Source organism: Prosopis cineraria, unplaced genomic scaffold (genome assembly GCF_029017545.1).
Source record: "Prosopis cineraria cultivar Desert tree isolate PC_DT_omini unplaced genomic scaffold, ASM2901754v1 PC14, whole genome shotgun sequence".
Taxonomy (NCBI): domain Eukaryota; kingdom Viridiplantae; phylum Streptophyta; class Magnoliopsida; order Fabales; family Fabaceae; genus Prosopis; species Prosopis cineraria.
The window spans coordinates 26,216,074-26,233,772 of NW_026555345.1; the positions used below are offsets into that span (position 1 = coordinate 26,216,074).

General features: G+C 31.6%; 1 protein-coding gene across 1 annotated transcript in view; it reads left to right on the plus strand.

Annotated features, from left to right (window-relative positions):
- The window catches only part of LOC129293693 (uncharacterized), a 4,141-nt gene extending 1,965 nt beyond the window's left edge, over nt 1–2,176 (plus strand). The window contains exons 2-5 of the mRNA XM_054931777.1: nt 786–1,001; nt 1,091–1,344; nt 1,449–1,553; nt 1,659–2,176. Of these exons, the coding sequence (XP_054787752.1) occupies nt 786–1,001; nt 1,091–1,344; nt 1,449–1,553; nt 1,659–1,796 (713 nt within the window). The 3' untranslated portion in view covers nt 1,797–2,176. The remainder of the gene's footprint in view (nt 1–785; nt 1,002–1,090; nt 1,345–1,448; nt 1,554–1,658) is intronic.
- The last annotated feature ends 15,523 nt before the right edge of the window (nt 2,177–17,699 follow it).

Sequence of the window (17,699 nt, forward strand, 5' to 3'; positions counted from 1 at the left end):
AAAATTAAATGGTAAAACTGATGTGTTTGTGAATATATTACATAATATGTGTGTGTGTGTGTGTAAATAGGTCAACTGTGTTAGACTTGCAGGCTAAACTTGAAAAAAAAATCTGACCTATTTAACTAAATGGGCCCTAATTAAAGGTTTGAATCTAACTTGAGTCTAAGTAAGCCAGGTTATAGGGCCTTATTAGAGGCCTAATCTATTCCCACCTCTAGTCTTATAGGCATTTCTAAATTTTTAAAATTGCAGTGGTTATGATTTTTTCAATGTTTTATTTTTTTATTTGTAACAGCGCTTTTAGTGTGTAGTCAATAGTATTTAGTATGTAATTACTAAGAACTTGACGTATAGGCTGATAATGAAATGTGTAAAATTTTTAGTAGATGGTGAGGTGTGAACTTTTAAAAGCTTGCAATGCAAATGCTCAAAAGAGTCAGCAGTCAGAACATGACTAAGCATGTTTCCACAGAAATGGGATAGGTCATACATGCGTGACACACGAGAATGAAGTGTGTTATCATCTGATAATTAAATCTTTACAGCAAGGTTATATAATGCATGGGAAAGAAGAAGAAAAAATGATGTGAAATGGTAGTGTCTTGTAAACTCTAGTGGAGGCACAAGTGAAGAGAGTTTTTTTTTTTTTTTTTCTTTTTTGGTAGAAATATGATTAGTGGATGTAGTTCATGATGTTTCTCTCTCTCTCTCTCTCGTGTCTTCCTTAGCTTTTAATTTTTTTCTTATATATATATATATATAAAACATATATCTTTGTGCAGATATCGTAAGGATGAGCAGTCTTGGGGCCAGTGACACTGCTGGGGCTACCCTTGCATCATCAGGGAATCATCCTCATGGAGGCACACCTGTAGGAGTTCCTGAAATGGAGTTCCCCTTACTTAGTTCTGAAGACGTTAAGCCGTTGAAGTACAAGGACAACATGATGTTGTTGCCTGGCTGGGTGAGATGTGGACGCCGAAGAGTGGAGATACAAGGTAAAGTGGGCGACTATTAATTCCATTTTAAACCAAAAAGTTATAGTAATTCCTTTAATGCATTGACATTTGACTGCATTGTTTTGCAGATTCTCCTGGTCGCGGCCTCCAGTCTGTTAAAGTTAAGGTCCTGCTTGATGACTGGTTACTTCCAGGTCGTCAGATGACTTTCAATTGCGACGTGGCCGACCAGCTCATTAGCAAAGATAGCGGGTTGTTGACATTGATAGTCGCGGATACCGCCAGCATAAGCGGTGGTATCATTTTCTCTATCTCGTGGCTCACGAAGGAACACAGTACTTGCACTGAAACTACGGCCGCAACATTTGTTCCCGCTAGCGAAGTACAATATTAGCTTAGTCTTGGAAGTAGTAAATTTCGTGCGCTTCAATGTTGTCTCTGCTAACAATTGTAAGTAATCATTAATGGATGGATGTGTGTGTGTAGGAGGAGGAGATATTGGGGTTTCGAACGACCTGGAGACAGGCGTGGGATGCCACCCTCGGGCGTAATGATGGAAATGCTGCGAATCATGCTGTTCAGGAGATGGTTGTAAGTTTGAAATAGCTAGTGGGTAGTAATGAATGTAATTAATAAAATACTGAGAATGATGAAATTGTATAGAACTGGATCTGGTTTTTGACATGGACATTGCAGGATACGATCACAAGGAAGCAGAGTGAGCAGCCCATGGGCGGACAGAATGTTCTGGCATTAATAATGAGCGACGAAATCGTGACGTGGCTTGAAGACGGCCTCCATTCATTGCCACCCGAAATTGCTGTTTATGTTTAAGGAATGTAGAGCTGGGCCGAAAGGGTGGAGTTGGAATTATCTGACAAGTGGATGGAGGTGTAAGGCGCGCATTTCGTACTGCCCCAGCAGGCACACCCATCATCAGCTCTTGCTGATGCCAATTGAAAATATTGGTCGCGTTACCCTCGCTCATGCTCATGCCTACTGTGACAGCTCTCCAATTACATTCATTCTTGTTGACCTTAGTTTGTGGAACGCATCTTGTAAACGCCTCTACAGTTTTTCTGGCATCATGTTCAGTGAAGAATTTTGGGGGCAAAAAGAACTTAGTGCAGGGAAGCTATATCCTTACTTTCAACAAAACTAGCATTGACTCCCCGTAGGAAGGCATTATCTTTAAAAATTACGTCACATTTTGCAAAATTATTCATTTTTTACCCAAAAAAAACTCCCCTATAAATGTTTGCAAAATTATTCATTTGGTTAATTTTGTTTGTAAGAAATGAATATACAAAACAATAAAAAGGTAAATCATGAATAAATTCTTTCAGAGTAGTGATTTGAAGCTATTGGTCATGAACAACAAAATTATTGGGCATGCCACAAATTATTCGTCGTGAACAACAAAATTACAAAGCGTATCAGAGACTCTGAGTTTCAAATAATAACAAAGTGTCTCTGAACTTCTTTATCATAATTTATTCGAATGTAAAAGATGCAAGAGAGTTAGAATAACAAGTATTTGATTAATGTTGAAGGCAAATTACAAAGTAGTAAAAATTACAAAGATAAAAAAACTAAAAATGATGAAAAAAAATTTAAGAACTATAAGTTCGAAAGATTTCAGTGTTTGAAAATATGTTGTTGTTCACCTCTTTCTCTATGATCTTCTTTTTATAATGGTTTGGCTGAGGCGGTTGCTCCCACAGAATTTGAAACTCATTTGCGAAATATCAAGGATTCAATATGCACAGTCTGTGAGATTTATGGTACAGTCTTTCTACTCGCAATGTGTTCTATTGTTAACTATCAGCCCGTGTCTTCGAGATATTCGTGAATAATGGTCAAGTCTTTACAAGATTCAGAGCCCATTGAAGTTATGGTTTTATGTATCGCAACAGTCTAGGCAATGACTCCAAGCCTCAAGAGATTCAAAGACCCTTGCTTTTCTCAATAGGCTATTCCATTATGATCTGGATTGTCCCTATTGTTGGATCACTTATTAGGCCTGACTCTTCAATTATTCAGCCTATTTTATGTTTTAGCCCTTGTAAACGACATTTTAATTTTAACCCAAATAGAAATTTTATCAACTAATTATATTAAAATGAGAAAAAATATTGCACGCAATGAAATTATTCCTAAATTAATGAGCCTCATGCAAACTTAAATGTTTTTTCATCTAGAAATACCGACTTTTATTTTACTAATTTAAATGTAGAGATAAATCCTTTCTTTTATAGCTGGTTATATCTATATTTGTTTAATATGTTTTTCTTTGACATTTACTTCCCCATGCAATATACAAGAGAATTGTAATGACCTTAAATTTTAATTTGAAAAAAAAATTTACTAATATTTTAATAAGTCTTATAGCAATTAGAAAAGGGTAGTTTATAGGAGATTATGCTAGAAACTTTTACAAGGATTCAAAGTCCAAATTTTTTAAGCTAAAGTTTGGTTTTAAATTATAGAAAAAAAATTTATGTTCTTTCTTGTAATTTTTTGTGCATTTTATTGTAATTTCTTGTGTTTTTTTTGTAATTTTTCCATTTCTTCTTTTGCTCTGAAATCATCTTGTTTATGTGAATAAAAACAGAGCATCTCGATCATTCTTTTTCACCGTCATTCTACACTTCTTTAGAGCCTCACATAGTCGGTTCCTCTCTCTAACTCTTGTTTACATCCTTACTTTATCGCTGGCTGAGAATTTTCGTGTGGTTGTTGCTTCATTTATTGTCATCATCATCACTGCCAGCCTCATCATTCTTGTGCCAGCTACTGTGAGTTAAATTGCTAATATTTTTCCACTGTTATCATGCTATTTGGTGTCATTAGGAGTCTGTCACTGGGTTGCTGTCGTCGCTGTCACCTTCTTCCTCTTCTTTATCTTCGTTCATCTATCACGGTGGAAGAGGAGGATATAGTTCTATCATTCTTCTCGATTACATGGACGTCAGTGGTGAGTGCAAGTTTAGACTTCATCCTTCCTTTATTTTGTCTACTAAACGTCCGTGTGTGATGAAGCTTTGGTTTAAATTTTTATTTTTCTTCTTGTCAATAATTTCAGGCTCCATCTCCTCCTCTTTGTATAGCTGAGTTGAAGCACTAACACTCTTCTTCGTTTGGTCTGATATCTCAGTGTATAGCAACTATCATTACACTTTGATAGAGGTAAAATACTAATTCTTCCTCCTACTCCTTCAATTCTAATAATGACGTGAATCCTTCCTTTTTCCTTTCACTGGCTGAGGTTGTTGCTTTGTTCTTCAATGTTTCTACCATAAGACTTGTAGGAAGACTTAGGTGTTATTTTAGTTTCTTGTTAAACGAAGCTAAAACTGTGGTGAAGAAACTAAATGTAAAAATTATTGATTTTGCTTGGATGCAAGCCATATAATTTAGTTAATTATAAAGGTTCTTATAATGCTTATAGGAATTATTGAAAGAGGAAATTGATGGAACTAGGATTGTTAAATTTTATAATAGAGCCTGGAGAAATAATAAATATGCATAGTGACAAGAGGATTATTGGAATATGTATTAGATTAATTTTAGAACACTATTGGAATAAGCAAGAACTTGTGAGAGTTGGATGTAAGATTTTAAAAGCTCAGGTGAGTGGGTAGTATTTCAAATAAATTTTAAATTTGTTTTAAATTTCTTTGTTTTAAATATTATTATTATTATTCCTTTATAAATTGTCTAAATGTCATTTCAATTCAATTTCTATAATAATTAGGTCTTGATTTTATGAATAATTTATGTAAAGTCGAGAATAAGGGTCGGGCCTGGAGGGTTGGGCTTGTAGGCCTATTTAAATAAGGGTTCGGACTTTAAAAATTATTATTTTTTCAAAGGAACTGGGCTTGAGAGCCTGGCCCTAATAAGCCTTGTGAAAAATGGCTCGAGCCTGGGCGGCCCTCCAAGCCCTGATAAGCCTGATTATTTCATATATATATACACATACATACATATATTTGATTGATAATGACACAATTTGTTAATATTTATTGTAGGTGATCAAGAAGAAGTTGTAAAGGTAATTGATATTGAATGTCCACCTCCATCTTCAATAAGTACACTTCCATTTGAGGGATTTAATGTTTTATTTATAGATGATGAGGATAAGGAGGATTTGGGTTTTGATTGATGAATGTGTGTTGTTTAGATTTCTAAACATATTGTTTAATTTTTAAAATATTGTATGGATTTTAATTTTTTAATTTTAAAATATTTTAATTAATTTATAATGTTTAGTTTTATTTTAGTTATTTTTTTTTTTGAACAGAGCTTCCGAGCCCAACCCTGAGCCCTTTACATAAGAGCCAAACCTCAAAAAAGAGGCTGAAAATGGATAATTGGGCTTAAAGGCCTTAAGGGCCGGGCCTTTATAGGCCGGGCACGCCCGTATTCCCAGCTATAAATTTATGTTATTACAACCTAATTATTTAATTTCATATTTAATATGAAAATGAACTTGGGCAATAAGAATTAATAGTTGAATGGTAATCGATAGAGAAAAATTTTGAAAATGTTATCTCGCTCCATACATGTTTGATTTTATTAAGGAGGATGGAGTTCGAAACATTGGATGCTAACGGTAGTTCCGTTAGCCCTTGTGCTCCATGGTGCACCCAGCTAGCAGGGTGCTTATTGGAGGTATTAACCTCATGCGATGGCGACGCACGTGGAATGGAGGGATGGTTATTCATGAACATCGTACTCACACTTGTTTTCATTGGTTCGTGGCTCCTACTGTGCTTGACTAGTTACTTACCCTCGTGGACTGTGTGTCCACGCTTGATTGATTATTTATCCTCGTAGACTGTGTGTCTACATTGTTATTCGTTCTGATAAAACCCTTCTAAACTTTTAAATTTAAACTTATCATTTTCTAGAAATTTTTTAAAAATACCTTATCAAACTATGTTTATTATAAGTTTTTATATCTTGTAAGCAGTAAAATTTTTAATACACACATATGTGATTCTATCTGCCTTGTCTAAATTCATAATCACATGATTATGAAAATCATTGTTTGTCTTCAATCTTAAATAATTCATTATTTCATTAAATTATTTCAAGTTAAATTTGTTATTTATTATATTTATATATTTCTTTATTAAAATTTAGATTTGGACGCTACTCACTATAAAATTTTTTGGTCTCAAATAAATTGACTATGAAGTGAGGGCATAAAGGAAGTACATGGTGATGACTCTTTTTGGTAAAACCTTATATTTGTAAATTATAAGTTAGTGCTCCACATACACCATAGATGGATCCTAGTTTTATTTTGTTATGGGAAAAATTTTGGGATGGAGCTAGTCTCCTTACTAATTTGATTGGCAGGTTCCGTAGTTGTTTTGAAAATTTGGAGGTTCAAATTATAGGGGATATCTGACGAAATTTTTACAAAAACTTTAAGAACCTTACTATTATATATAACTTGCACATATATCATTAATTTAGCTTAATTTCTAGATAATCAAAGCTTATGGAATGTGTGTCCACATCATATTCATGTCGATCATACCCTTAGTGTTGGGGTGTGACAAGAATAGACTTACATTCTAAATAAATATATAGCTATAACAAAATCATTAATTAAATAAGTTTTCTAAGGTCGATGATTTGAAATTTAATCCTTAATTATATTAAAATGAGAGAAAATTAAAAATTATTGCCATCAATAAAATTAGTCAAAAAACAATTGACCTCATGCAAATTTAGCTGCTCTTTCACCTTAAAATGCCAATATTAATTTTACTAATTTCAATATAATGATAGGTGTTCTACTTTGGAGTGATTACATTTGTATTGGTTTGATATGCTATGCTTTATTAGTGAAGAAAATAAAGTTCTAAGCATTAAGTCAATTAAATTCATTAATGAAGAGAATGATGCCTTTGCTTATAAAAAAAAAACAGAGTAATGCCTTTGCATTTATAAATAAATAATAAAAATAGTATTTGAATATAAATAATTTTAATTTCACTTTTTTATTTTAAATATTAAGCATTTACTTGCATTAGTAGATGAATGTAGACTAAAACATAAGGTGCATTAATCTTTAGGAGATGTTTTGATGTTAGTATTTAGATAAAAAAAAAATAATGAGTACTCCAAAAAAAACCTGAGAAAACTTTTTACTTGAGACCATTATTACTGTCATAGAATCTTCAACAACGGCCAAAAGACGTTCAAAGAGATACACTCTAATGCATCTACAATATAAAAAATTTAACTCAATATTGAGAAATCTTTAGAATACTAACTACTATTCCTATAACAACTTAAGCCACTGGTAAACATAATAAACCATTAGAAAATACCTTATCTAACGAAGGATTTCACTGGGGGGAAAAAAAGAGGACTGGAATGGAACCACAACCACCTAGCATGCAACTGCTCAAAATAGCTTATAGCAGTCGTGAAGTGTTCAAGGAAACAAACAATGTGCATTACTAACTGCAATGAATAGGCTTGATGACTTCTAAAAAGATCACTTGTAATGAGATCTCGGTGGCGGCAATAAATTTTAAACTATATACAAAGCTTTTAGTGGACCACAAATCTACACTATAAAGTCAGCTGAAAAGTACTCTAAAAAAAACTGATGAAACTTTTTACTTGAAACTATCGTTACTGTCATGGGATCATCATGGCGGCAAAAAGAAGTTCAAGGAGATACACCCTAACGAGTCTACAGTATAAGAAATTTAAGTCAATATTGAGAAATCTTTAAAATACCAACTACAATTCCTGTAACGATAGAGAAGTCCTGCTGCAGAGAGATCAAATAGGTAATCATGTAATTGAGTAAAATATTATGAAAGAGTAAACTAAACATGGTATTAGTAGAGGCAGAAGGGAAGGATGTAAACTTTTAGACTAAAACACATAGATTTATGCTCCTCATAATTCACTGGAAGGAATTAAACATATGGATTCATCTCTATTAGTTGACACATCTCCCCCAACACAAAAGAAAAATCAAAAGTGATAAATAGGGAAGTCATGAGCAGTTAAAGATGACATTTTTTTTTAAATAGATGCATAGGCAGCACAAGATGATAAATGACAAATATAACTTGATCTTAGTAGAAAGTGGATGGTATATCACCGTTGCTAGGTTGATTCACTCTAACAGTAACAGTATGTGTAATTGAAAATCCAACCCTCTCTACGTAACAAACTGCTGGGCAGAGAAAGGTCAAAACAACAATCAAGTGATGCTTAGGGAGTTTCATCATTCACTCCAGCTACTTCATCTACACTTCTAAGTCCAAGCATTTACTTGGTTGACTCATTCAAATTTAACATCCCTTCAACAATTTACTCTTTAAAGTGGAGGATTGTTTAACTTATGCCCACAAATTCTTCAACTTCCCAATGGATCTTGTAGGTCAGATGAAATCATTGAAATGACATAACCAAAAAAAAATCATAACTTTCCAGACCAAGCAAACAAAGAAATGCATAATGGCCCAAACAACAATATATTTATTGCACACACTACCCATATTTTAAATTGAGTTGCTCCTTACCTGTAATATAACAGGACTTGATTCTTCCTCTGCAAAATAGGTAACAGCCTAGACTTCTTCCAAATTATAAATATTAAATGCTCCCACAGCATATCCATCATTTTTTGCATTTTAAATTCACAGTGACAAAAAATAAAACATATCAACATAAAAGGATATTAAGTTCAAAAACTTGAATGAGATGGTAGTTACTCTAAGAAGTTCTTTTGTTGACGAAAGTTTGATTGGACAAGTCAAGGACTTCATCACTTGACCAGCCTAAATAGGGGGGAAAAAATTATGCACCAGCACAAATCTGTACGAAACTTCTCATATTGGGATTTACAATAGCATGTGATGTTCATATTTATAGGAATCCAATTGAAATTTAACTTCAATTATTAATGTTTAACATGTAATGCTTTCTATGCATGAGTTAAGTCAGCAATATTGAACTCTTTGAATCGATTACCAATGCATAAACATCCTCTCCTTCATTCTAAAGTATCATCATGCCAAGAATACAAATTCAAAACTCACAAATTAACATCTTCTTCAAAAAAGTAATACACATATCCATTATTTGATTATTAAAATAGTTATATGTCAACCACTGTGACAGTGGAATAATTATCCAAAAAATGAAACCAGCATCCAAAGAAGGAGCAACAAAATTTTTAACACTGATAACCACCTCTACGATTTAATGTGTACTCAGCTCATCAAACTTGGGGAAAAAAAAAAAAAGAGCAGCCAAAGTTCAACCACCTCTGGGATTAAACCAAACCTTTGTTGTCTTAACAATATGCTGGTGCAAGGGCATTTTAACTGGCCCATGCCTTTACTTTTTTTTTTTTGCATTTTATGTATAAGCATTAAAATGGAGCTCTATTACCTTTCTTCTTTCTAGAATCCAGCATACATGTTTAAATGGTTCAGGAAGGTAAATCTACTGCTTGTAATGTCTTTTAATCCCAACATTCGATGAACAAAGGCTAAGGTTAGCCATGAAAAAGCATTTCACTGCTACAAGTAGTGTCCAAACTGACTTCTATCGGGACCAAACTGCCTGTACCAACTGAGACTAGACGACTAACTTCCACCCAGACCAAACTGCTAGCACTGACCAAGATTGAAGCATAGCTGACTCCAATCCTATCATGGTCAACGCAGGCAAAGGCCCTAATCAGTGCTAACAGTCACGGTCCCAATAGAAGTCAGTTGTCTAGTCCCAGTCATAGCCAGCAGTATGATCCCATGGAAGTTGGTTGTCCAGACTGCCAACTTTGACTAGGATCGAATTGCTGATGTTGTCCGAGTCACTTTTAAATTCAAACATGGAATTTTAAATTTAGAATTTTAATTAAGATCCAAACAAAGGATTTTAATATTATAATTTGAAATTTTTTTATTTCATCCAAACAAAGAATTTAAAATCTATAAATTTTAAATATAAGATTTTAAATTGAAAATTTCAACCTAAATTGGCCTATCTAAATACAACCTAAGAGATTTTTATTTTATAGATATATTGATAGGTCACATCTAGAGTTTTTTTTTAAATTATTTCTTAAGACTCTGATTTTTATTTGACTCAATATGTGGTGATCCTACCCACTAGTGGTTTAGAAGGAAAAAAAAAGGAGAAATTATCCACAGATCCCAATTAACAAAATTAAATGCAAGATGTCTCCTAAATTTTATTTAATACCAAAACCTACATGCTTAATCTTATATATTTAAAGTATTTATTTTTAGTTAAATCAAGATATGTGCATCATTTATAAATTATTTATTCTATGATAAATTATCATTATTAATATTAACACATTAAAATTTATTTATTGTAATTTGATTGAATATAGGTATATTAAGTATATAAAATTTAATATATAAGCCTTATCTTTCATTTAATACAAATAGATTACAAGGAACCTGACAGTAATTTAGAAAAGATGTGAAATGACAACAATGCCTTTTCATCTCATTGACCAACTTGGAATGGTAATGATTGATTGACCATTGACCACTAGCCAATGTTAACGAGTTGTTCTCTTGTCATAAGTCGATGTTGACCAAATGTTGACATGTAATTTTTGTCATTGACTAGTCAATACCAACAGTTGACCAATTAACAACCAGTCAAATTGTTAGGGATCAAAGACATCTTGATCATTTTACATAGTTTGTTGATTACTTTTAAGTTACTTGCAACGAAATTTGGGAGGCCTATCTATATATACTATATTTAATTTTGGGAAAATATCAATCAAAGATTAGCATAGAAAGTTTATGTTAGTTAAGAATTGTAAGATCCTTAAATTTGTCCCTTGGTCTTTAATTGAAATTAATTTTTTATGTTAAATGATTGAATTGTCTTTGAAGCTTAAAATAACAAAAAAGTTACCCTCATTGGCCACTGTCATCAACATTGGCCACTAGACTACCGTTGGAGACCTTGCTAGTGACACTTTTATTCAAGGATAATTTGTAAAGGTAACCAAGGGTCTTGATCCTCTAACTTCTTGGCCACATAAAAAATTTGGTGTCCACCAAGCCACTAAACCAATTTAATTACATATGGCAACAATATATATATATATATATATATATAATAACTCAAGCTTTTAAACTACTTCCATGATATAGCATTACGATGCATTGTTAATTTCTAAATGATACTTGTTATTTTACTAATGTTACTTGTTAATTTGACATGATTAATTACAAACTAAGAGCTTTAAAACTTCAAGCATTTTACTTGTTAACAATTTGAATGTATTGTTATTAATTATGAATGAATTATTATCAAAACCTGAATGAATTCTTGTTGATGAAAAACTAACACTTATACAATTAAGCACATCCTATCTGTTTTTCTAATTTATTAAAGCCTAAATATATTATTGTTAATTCCGAATGCATTGTTGTCAAAACTTGAATGGATACTTGTTGATGAAGGATTAATACTTGTACAGTTACAACTAAGCCCATCCTATATATTTTTCTAACTTATTAAAACTCAAATGAATTGTTGTTAATTTTAAATAAGTTAATATTATGAACCAAATGGATACGTGCTGACGAAGGACTAGCATATACAATTATGTTCATCCTCTCTGTTTTTCTAACTTATTAAAGTCTGAATGAATTGTTTTTAATTTTTAATGAGTTCTTGTTAAAAAATGAATAGATATTTGTTGATAAAAGACTAACATGTATAATTATGCCCATCATATCCATTTTTCTAACTTGTTAAAGCCTAAACATATTCTTATTAATTTTGAATGTATTGTTGTTAAAACCCGAATAAATACTTAATGTTGATAATTGAAAGTATATGTCTAATGGAAAAAAGTATATAAATAACAAGTCATTCAGGTTTTGACAATAACACATTGAAAATTAAAACAATATATTTGGGTTTTAACAAGTTAAAAACATGGATAGAATGGGCTTAGTTATACAAGCATTAGTCTTTTATCAACAAGTATCCATTTATATTTTGATAACAACCCATTCATAATTAACAACAATACATTCAAACTTTTAATAAGTAAAATGCATGGAGTTTTAAAGCTTTCAATTTGTAATTGACTATGTCAGACTAATAAGTAATATTAGTAAACTAATAAGTGCTATTCAGGAATTAATAACATATCATTATATTATAATATGAAAGTGGTTTAGATGCTTGAGTTACAAAATATTTTTTCATATATAATTTGTAACATCTCAAATTTTAATCCTCGAATTAACTAAGTTTAATTATGACAATTAAGTAAATTGACGTGATGTATGGTTAAAGAGGTCTAATGATTGATTTTGATTGTGTTTCAACCCTAATTATGGGTTTGGTGTGAAGTAAGGCTACTTGGGCATCAAAAAGAGAAGAAAATAAGGATGAAATGTTTCTGCACCACACGTCGTGGTGTGTAATATGTTCGTTATGGTGCAAAGACAAATACTTAAGCGAGAGAGGACCTCTCTATATAATGTGCCGCAGCGCGTGCAACGTCCACCATAGCTCATATCCCTTTTTTGTATAACTTAAGTTGCAAACTGAGGTAAAAAAAATAAGAAAGAAAGAAGAGGAAAATGAAAAGCAAGTGGAAAACTTTGCTAGAGTTCATACTTTGGGGATATTTGAAATGTTTCAAAGTTGCTAAACATTAAAGGTAAGTATCCTACACCCTAATCTTTCATTCTCTTTCACATTTACAAAGTTTTCGATTAGGGTTTGATAATGAGAGATGATTTTCAATCTATAAAGGTTATGGGTCTAAATCAATTGATTCAAATGAAATTAATAGGATTAGATTGGAGTATTTAAACTTAAAAATAATGAGTTTTGGGATTTTTGGTTGTTTGATAATATGCAAAATTTGTAATTATGAAGGTTGTTATAAAGTTGAAATGTCATTAATAGAAATATAATGGCTCATTAATTTTGTTGAGGATTAAGGAGAGTTAATAAACCCAATGGGTAGGCCCAAACATAAACAATGTGGATATTGAAAAATCTAGATGTGGAAATTAGAGTTGTAATGTGTACGTTTGACATTATTGATGAAGTTTAACTTGGTTAATTATAGATTGAGCTCTTGAATACCATTTTGGCTTAGGAAAGTCAAGTTTGAAAGTTTAATATTGAAGGGTAAACCTTTAACTTTTTAAAGATTTAAGATAACTGGGGGAATCATACTTTGGGTAGTTATACATTAATTGTAATGTGATGTGAAATATATATTTAGAGAGTAAATTGTGATTTGTGAATATGTGTAACATGCTACAAAATCGTGTGATTATGTAATTGCTTTCATTTGAACTAAAGATGCAAAGAGATTTCAAAATGAATTTTTGAGTTTCATTATGATTAATTGAGTGGTTGATAATGATTGACAATGATAATGATGAATGTGCTATGATTGAAATATAAGTAGTATATATGATAAATGTAAAGATAATGAGATTTGATGCTTAATTGAGTAGTACATGGTTGTGAGCCTAGAGTGGTGATTTGAAAATAAAATTGTGAATAGTAAGTAAGCATCGTATGTGCATGATCAGTGGATAGGAGTTTGCCAAGGAGAGGAGTAGAAAAAATTCATATGGTATTTTGATTGCCCTTCAGTGCACAAAGGTATAGCCTTATCTTACAATTTGTCAAGAGACTGTCTCATAATTTGTTGAAGGACTAGAACCTAGCTAGCTTTACTAGTTTATCGAGGAGATTAGCTTAGGATATATGACATCCCAGAGATTCAAGAAGTGGGGAAAGATATGGTCCGATAGTAAGTTATGTGATCTTTAGTCAGGTCACACCTTACAATTGGTGAACTTGGGTAGTCCAATCACAAGAATAGAGCTCTATTCAGTGTTATAGCCCATGGTTTCAATCAGAGAAAATAAGGAGGGTATAAGGATGGTTGATCATTGTCTATGTGATTATATGACATGTCACATGATTAAGTTATGGCAAGTCAAGTTAATATATTGGGTCATAGTCACATGTCTAAGTGTCTTGTGACAATATACCTTGTGCTGAGATAAAAATGAGCTAAATGAGTGATGTTAAGTTGTGTGCTATATGTTCAAGCATGTCTTAAAAACTTTGTTTCATATCCATGTGTTTATTACAATTGATATATAACTGCATAAGGTGGGTTTTACCTTAATTACTGAGTGACTAGACTCACCCCTTTCTTTTAACATTTTATAGGCTCTAGCTCTAGTGTAGAGAGGGATAAAGCTCCAGAGGCTTATGAATCTGTGCATTCCTAATGTAACCCTCTAAGTATTGTTTATTTTGTGTAATAGAATTTCATTGCTAATTTTAGGATACATTTTATTTATACTTGCACTACAAAGTTGGTTAAAGTTTTTGGGTTGTATTTTGGACCCTGAGTAGTTGTGTATGATAAGTTATATATGTTGATAAGGCCAAAATCTTAGTGTAAGTGTAGAAAAGTTATTTTAATCATAATATGATTGATTTTTAATGCAATGTAATGAAATTACCTTCCCCTTCTGTTTTTAGAATTAAAGGGTTTGAGGGGTGATTTTACGCTACACTGGTATTTAAGTATATGTGGTGTGTTATACTAGTAGTTCTAAATCTAATAAATATGGTCTGGATGTTATAAATGGTTTTTGGCACCTGTTTTGGATTTTGGACACCCTTTTTATGTGTGAAAGTTGTGAAAAATGATAAAAATGTGTTTGGGTATCCAACTTCCTGGTGTGATATGGGTTGGAAGTAAAACACATGTAATTAATTAAATTATAAAAAGAGCTTTCTGTAAACACATAGATCATCTCATTCGGACATTGGATCAAGAATTGGGGCACGTCAGAAATTGCCTGATTCTACTATCATGAAAATGTGCAACATGCCACGGTGCATGATACAGAGAGCAACAAGCCACAATGCAGAGTGCACAAACCACAGCATATTGCTCTATTTTTTAGCAAACTTGATGTTTTTTTTTAACTATTTTCAATTTTTTCTCCTTTGAGGTATCCATACTTTTGTAATTTGTTTTTACTTTGATTAGAGAGTTAATGGATGGATTTGACTCATTTTGATTTATGAAAACTTGCGATCCCCATTTTTCTTAAATCACAACTTGGTAATCTATTATGAGTTAATTACTTGATTATCATGGTGCATGGTTTTAATTGGTGTATGGATAAGGTGGATATTTCATAATTAAATGGGTTTAGTGGCCACCAATGTTTTTAGGTAGTGAAGAAGTTATGGGATCAAATCTTCCTTTGGTCACATTTACAAATTACAAATTATCCTTTAATAAAAGTGCCATCGGTGTCAGAGTTTCGGTGGTTGCTAGTGACAGGGGCTCTAACGACCTCGCCGCCTTCCAATGGCGTTGACAACAGTCTGGTGACTGGCACTGATAACAATAGGGGTGACTTCATTTATTATTTTAAATTTCAAGGGCAATTCAATCATTTCACATAAAAATTAATTTTAATTAGGAATAAAGGAACTGCAATGAAATATCATAATCTTACAATTCTTGACTAATATAAACTTTCTACTGTGATCTTTAAGCGATATTTTCTCTTTAATTTCCTTACTTAGGATATGTAATCCCCCCCCCCCACCCAAAAAAAAAAAGAGTTTACATTGAGAAGGAGAGCTATATAGATTCTCACTATTTTTTGCTTGCGTATAATGGTAAATAAATTAATTGTCAATTGTCACTGACTTGATTCCATAAAACATGATTATAAATTATTTCAATTATTATAATTGAGACATTTCTTCATGTAACTCCATGTTAAAATTTAATTGCATCCTTTTATAAAGTTATTTTCTTTTTCTTTTTCAAAAGAGCATAATGTCTCCAAGACAAATGGCAAGCCACTAAAAGAGATATTGATGAACATGATATGATATCACCAAGCCTATAGAGTCATATTTAGCTTTACAAAAGCAGGTCACAAGTAATGCAACTTGTTCTTCATTTTCTTCTTGTTATCCTTAATGTTTAAGTCACAAGTGTAATACGCAGCATACATCTCTGTTTTTTCATTATGCTCTGTTTCAAAGCCAATAAAACAGAGCTTAGAATGAATTCCAAAAATTAAACTTGAGAAAAGATGGGTATATAATTATGAAAGGACAAAAAAACTTAATGCCCTAATGTTTTGAGTGAAAATGTCATTACATCCTTTTATATATTTTCTTCACAAATTCCAATGGAGAAGAAGACCAAGTATCAAATTCACTGATGGTATGCCCAAGTGGATCATGAGTAGGCTTAGAAGAGGAAAATGAGAAAACATATTTGTGTGAGCCTATTAAGATCGAATGAAATTAGATTAAAAAAATTATGTAGAAAAGAGAATTAAGATTTTGGGCAACAATTTAATATCAAACTTTTTTATATTTTTTGTTCCTGAAAATCCAATAAAAATGCAAATGTTATCAGTATACGAATCTCTCTCGTTTATATAACTTGACATTTAGACGTATTATTAATAAGGTTGCAAAGAAAATTTAATTTTCGATCGAAAGCATCTTATTATGATAGCCATAAAGCAATGTGGATGATTTATATCTTTAGTTTCAACATAGCTGGTCAGATATTTAAAAAAAAATACTTTTTTTAAATTAACCTATTAATTTATCTTTTATTTAGCACTTTGTATTGGTTATCATCTGAATTAATCTGTGAAGAAATTAAAGACTTGCGTAAAGAAGAAAACGAAAAAGAGCTTGGGCGCTCTAATTTAATTAAATTGATCACAGGAACTTACTACGATGATGAATTATTAAAAGCATGATATATTATATGAGACTTTTCTTAGTGTTACTCCATCTTATCATCATTCAATTTCATAGCTACAAATTGTAAGCCACAAATAAGCAAGATATCAGAAAATCATGTCAAATTAAACTAGCATGTATATAGTATTATTTCATTTATTAAAGGTTTCTGACATCTTACTCATCATCATGTCCTCCTTTTAATAATTTGAGGCATGAAGCTTGTGAGATAGAAATTTTTTTTATCCTATTTATAAGACATGTGACTTTTTATCACAAGTTTCTCCTTTTAATTTTCATTAAATATTAGTGAAAGGAAGTAATGTATGCTACTAAAGTACACATGTTTAAAAGGGACAAAATTTAAAACTTATTGAATTTTTAAACAAAGTTAACATGTTATTAAAATTTCCATGCTTCTAATAATATATATTAGAAGTAATTTATAAATAAAATCAAAATAAGTATCATCCTAAGTTTGGGATTCATTTGCAGAGCTAGCAATTTCATATGAAATGTCATCAATATTTCATTCACAGGAGAGAAAGTTGTTACAATTTTACACAGGTAACTTTATTACACATTAGTAATTGAGTGCTACACTATAAATATGTAACATCCTAAAAATTTTAAAACTCAAATTTATTTAAAAAAATAAACAAAAATAAAATAAAATATCTATAATTAAATTAAAATTTAGAATAATTTAATAGAGGCCCAGAGTTCGAATTTTACTAAGCAAAAGTTTGGTTTTATTTGATTTTTAACTATGGGAAAAATTACCAAAGTTGACCCGGGCTTTTGTGCAATAATAAAAAATGTTGGGCCCTTTCTTGTAATTTTCCCCAAAGTTTTTGACCAGCATTTTAAGGAGCAAACTGATGCAGAAACGCA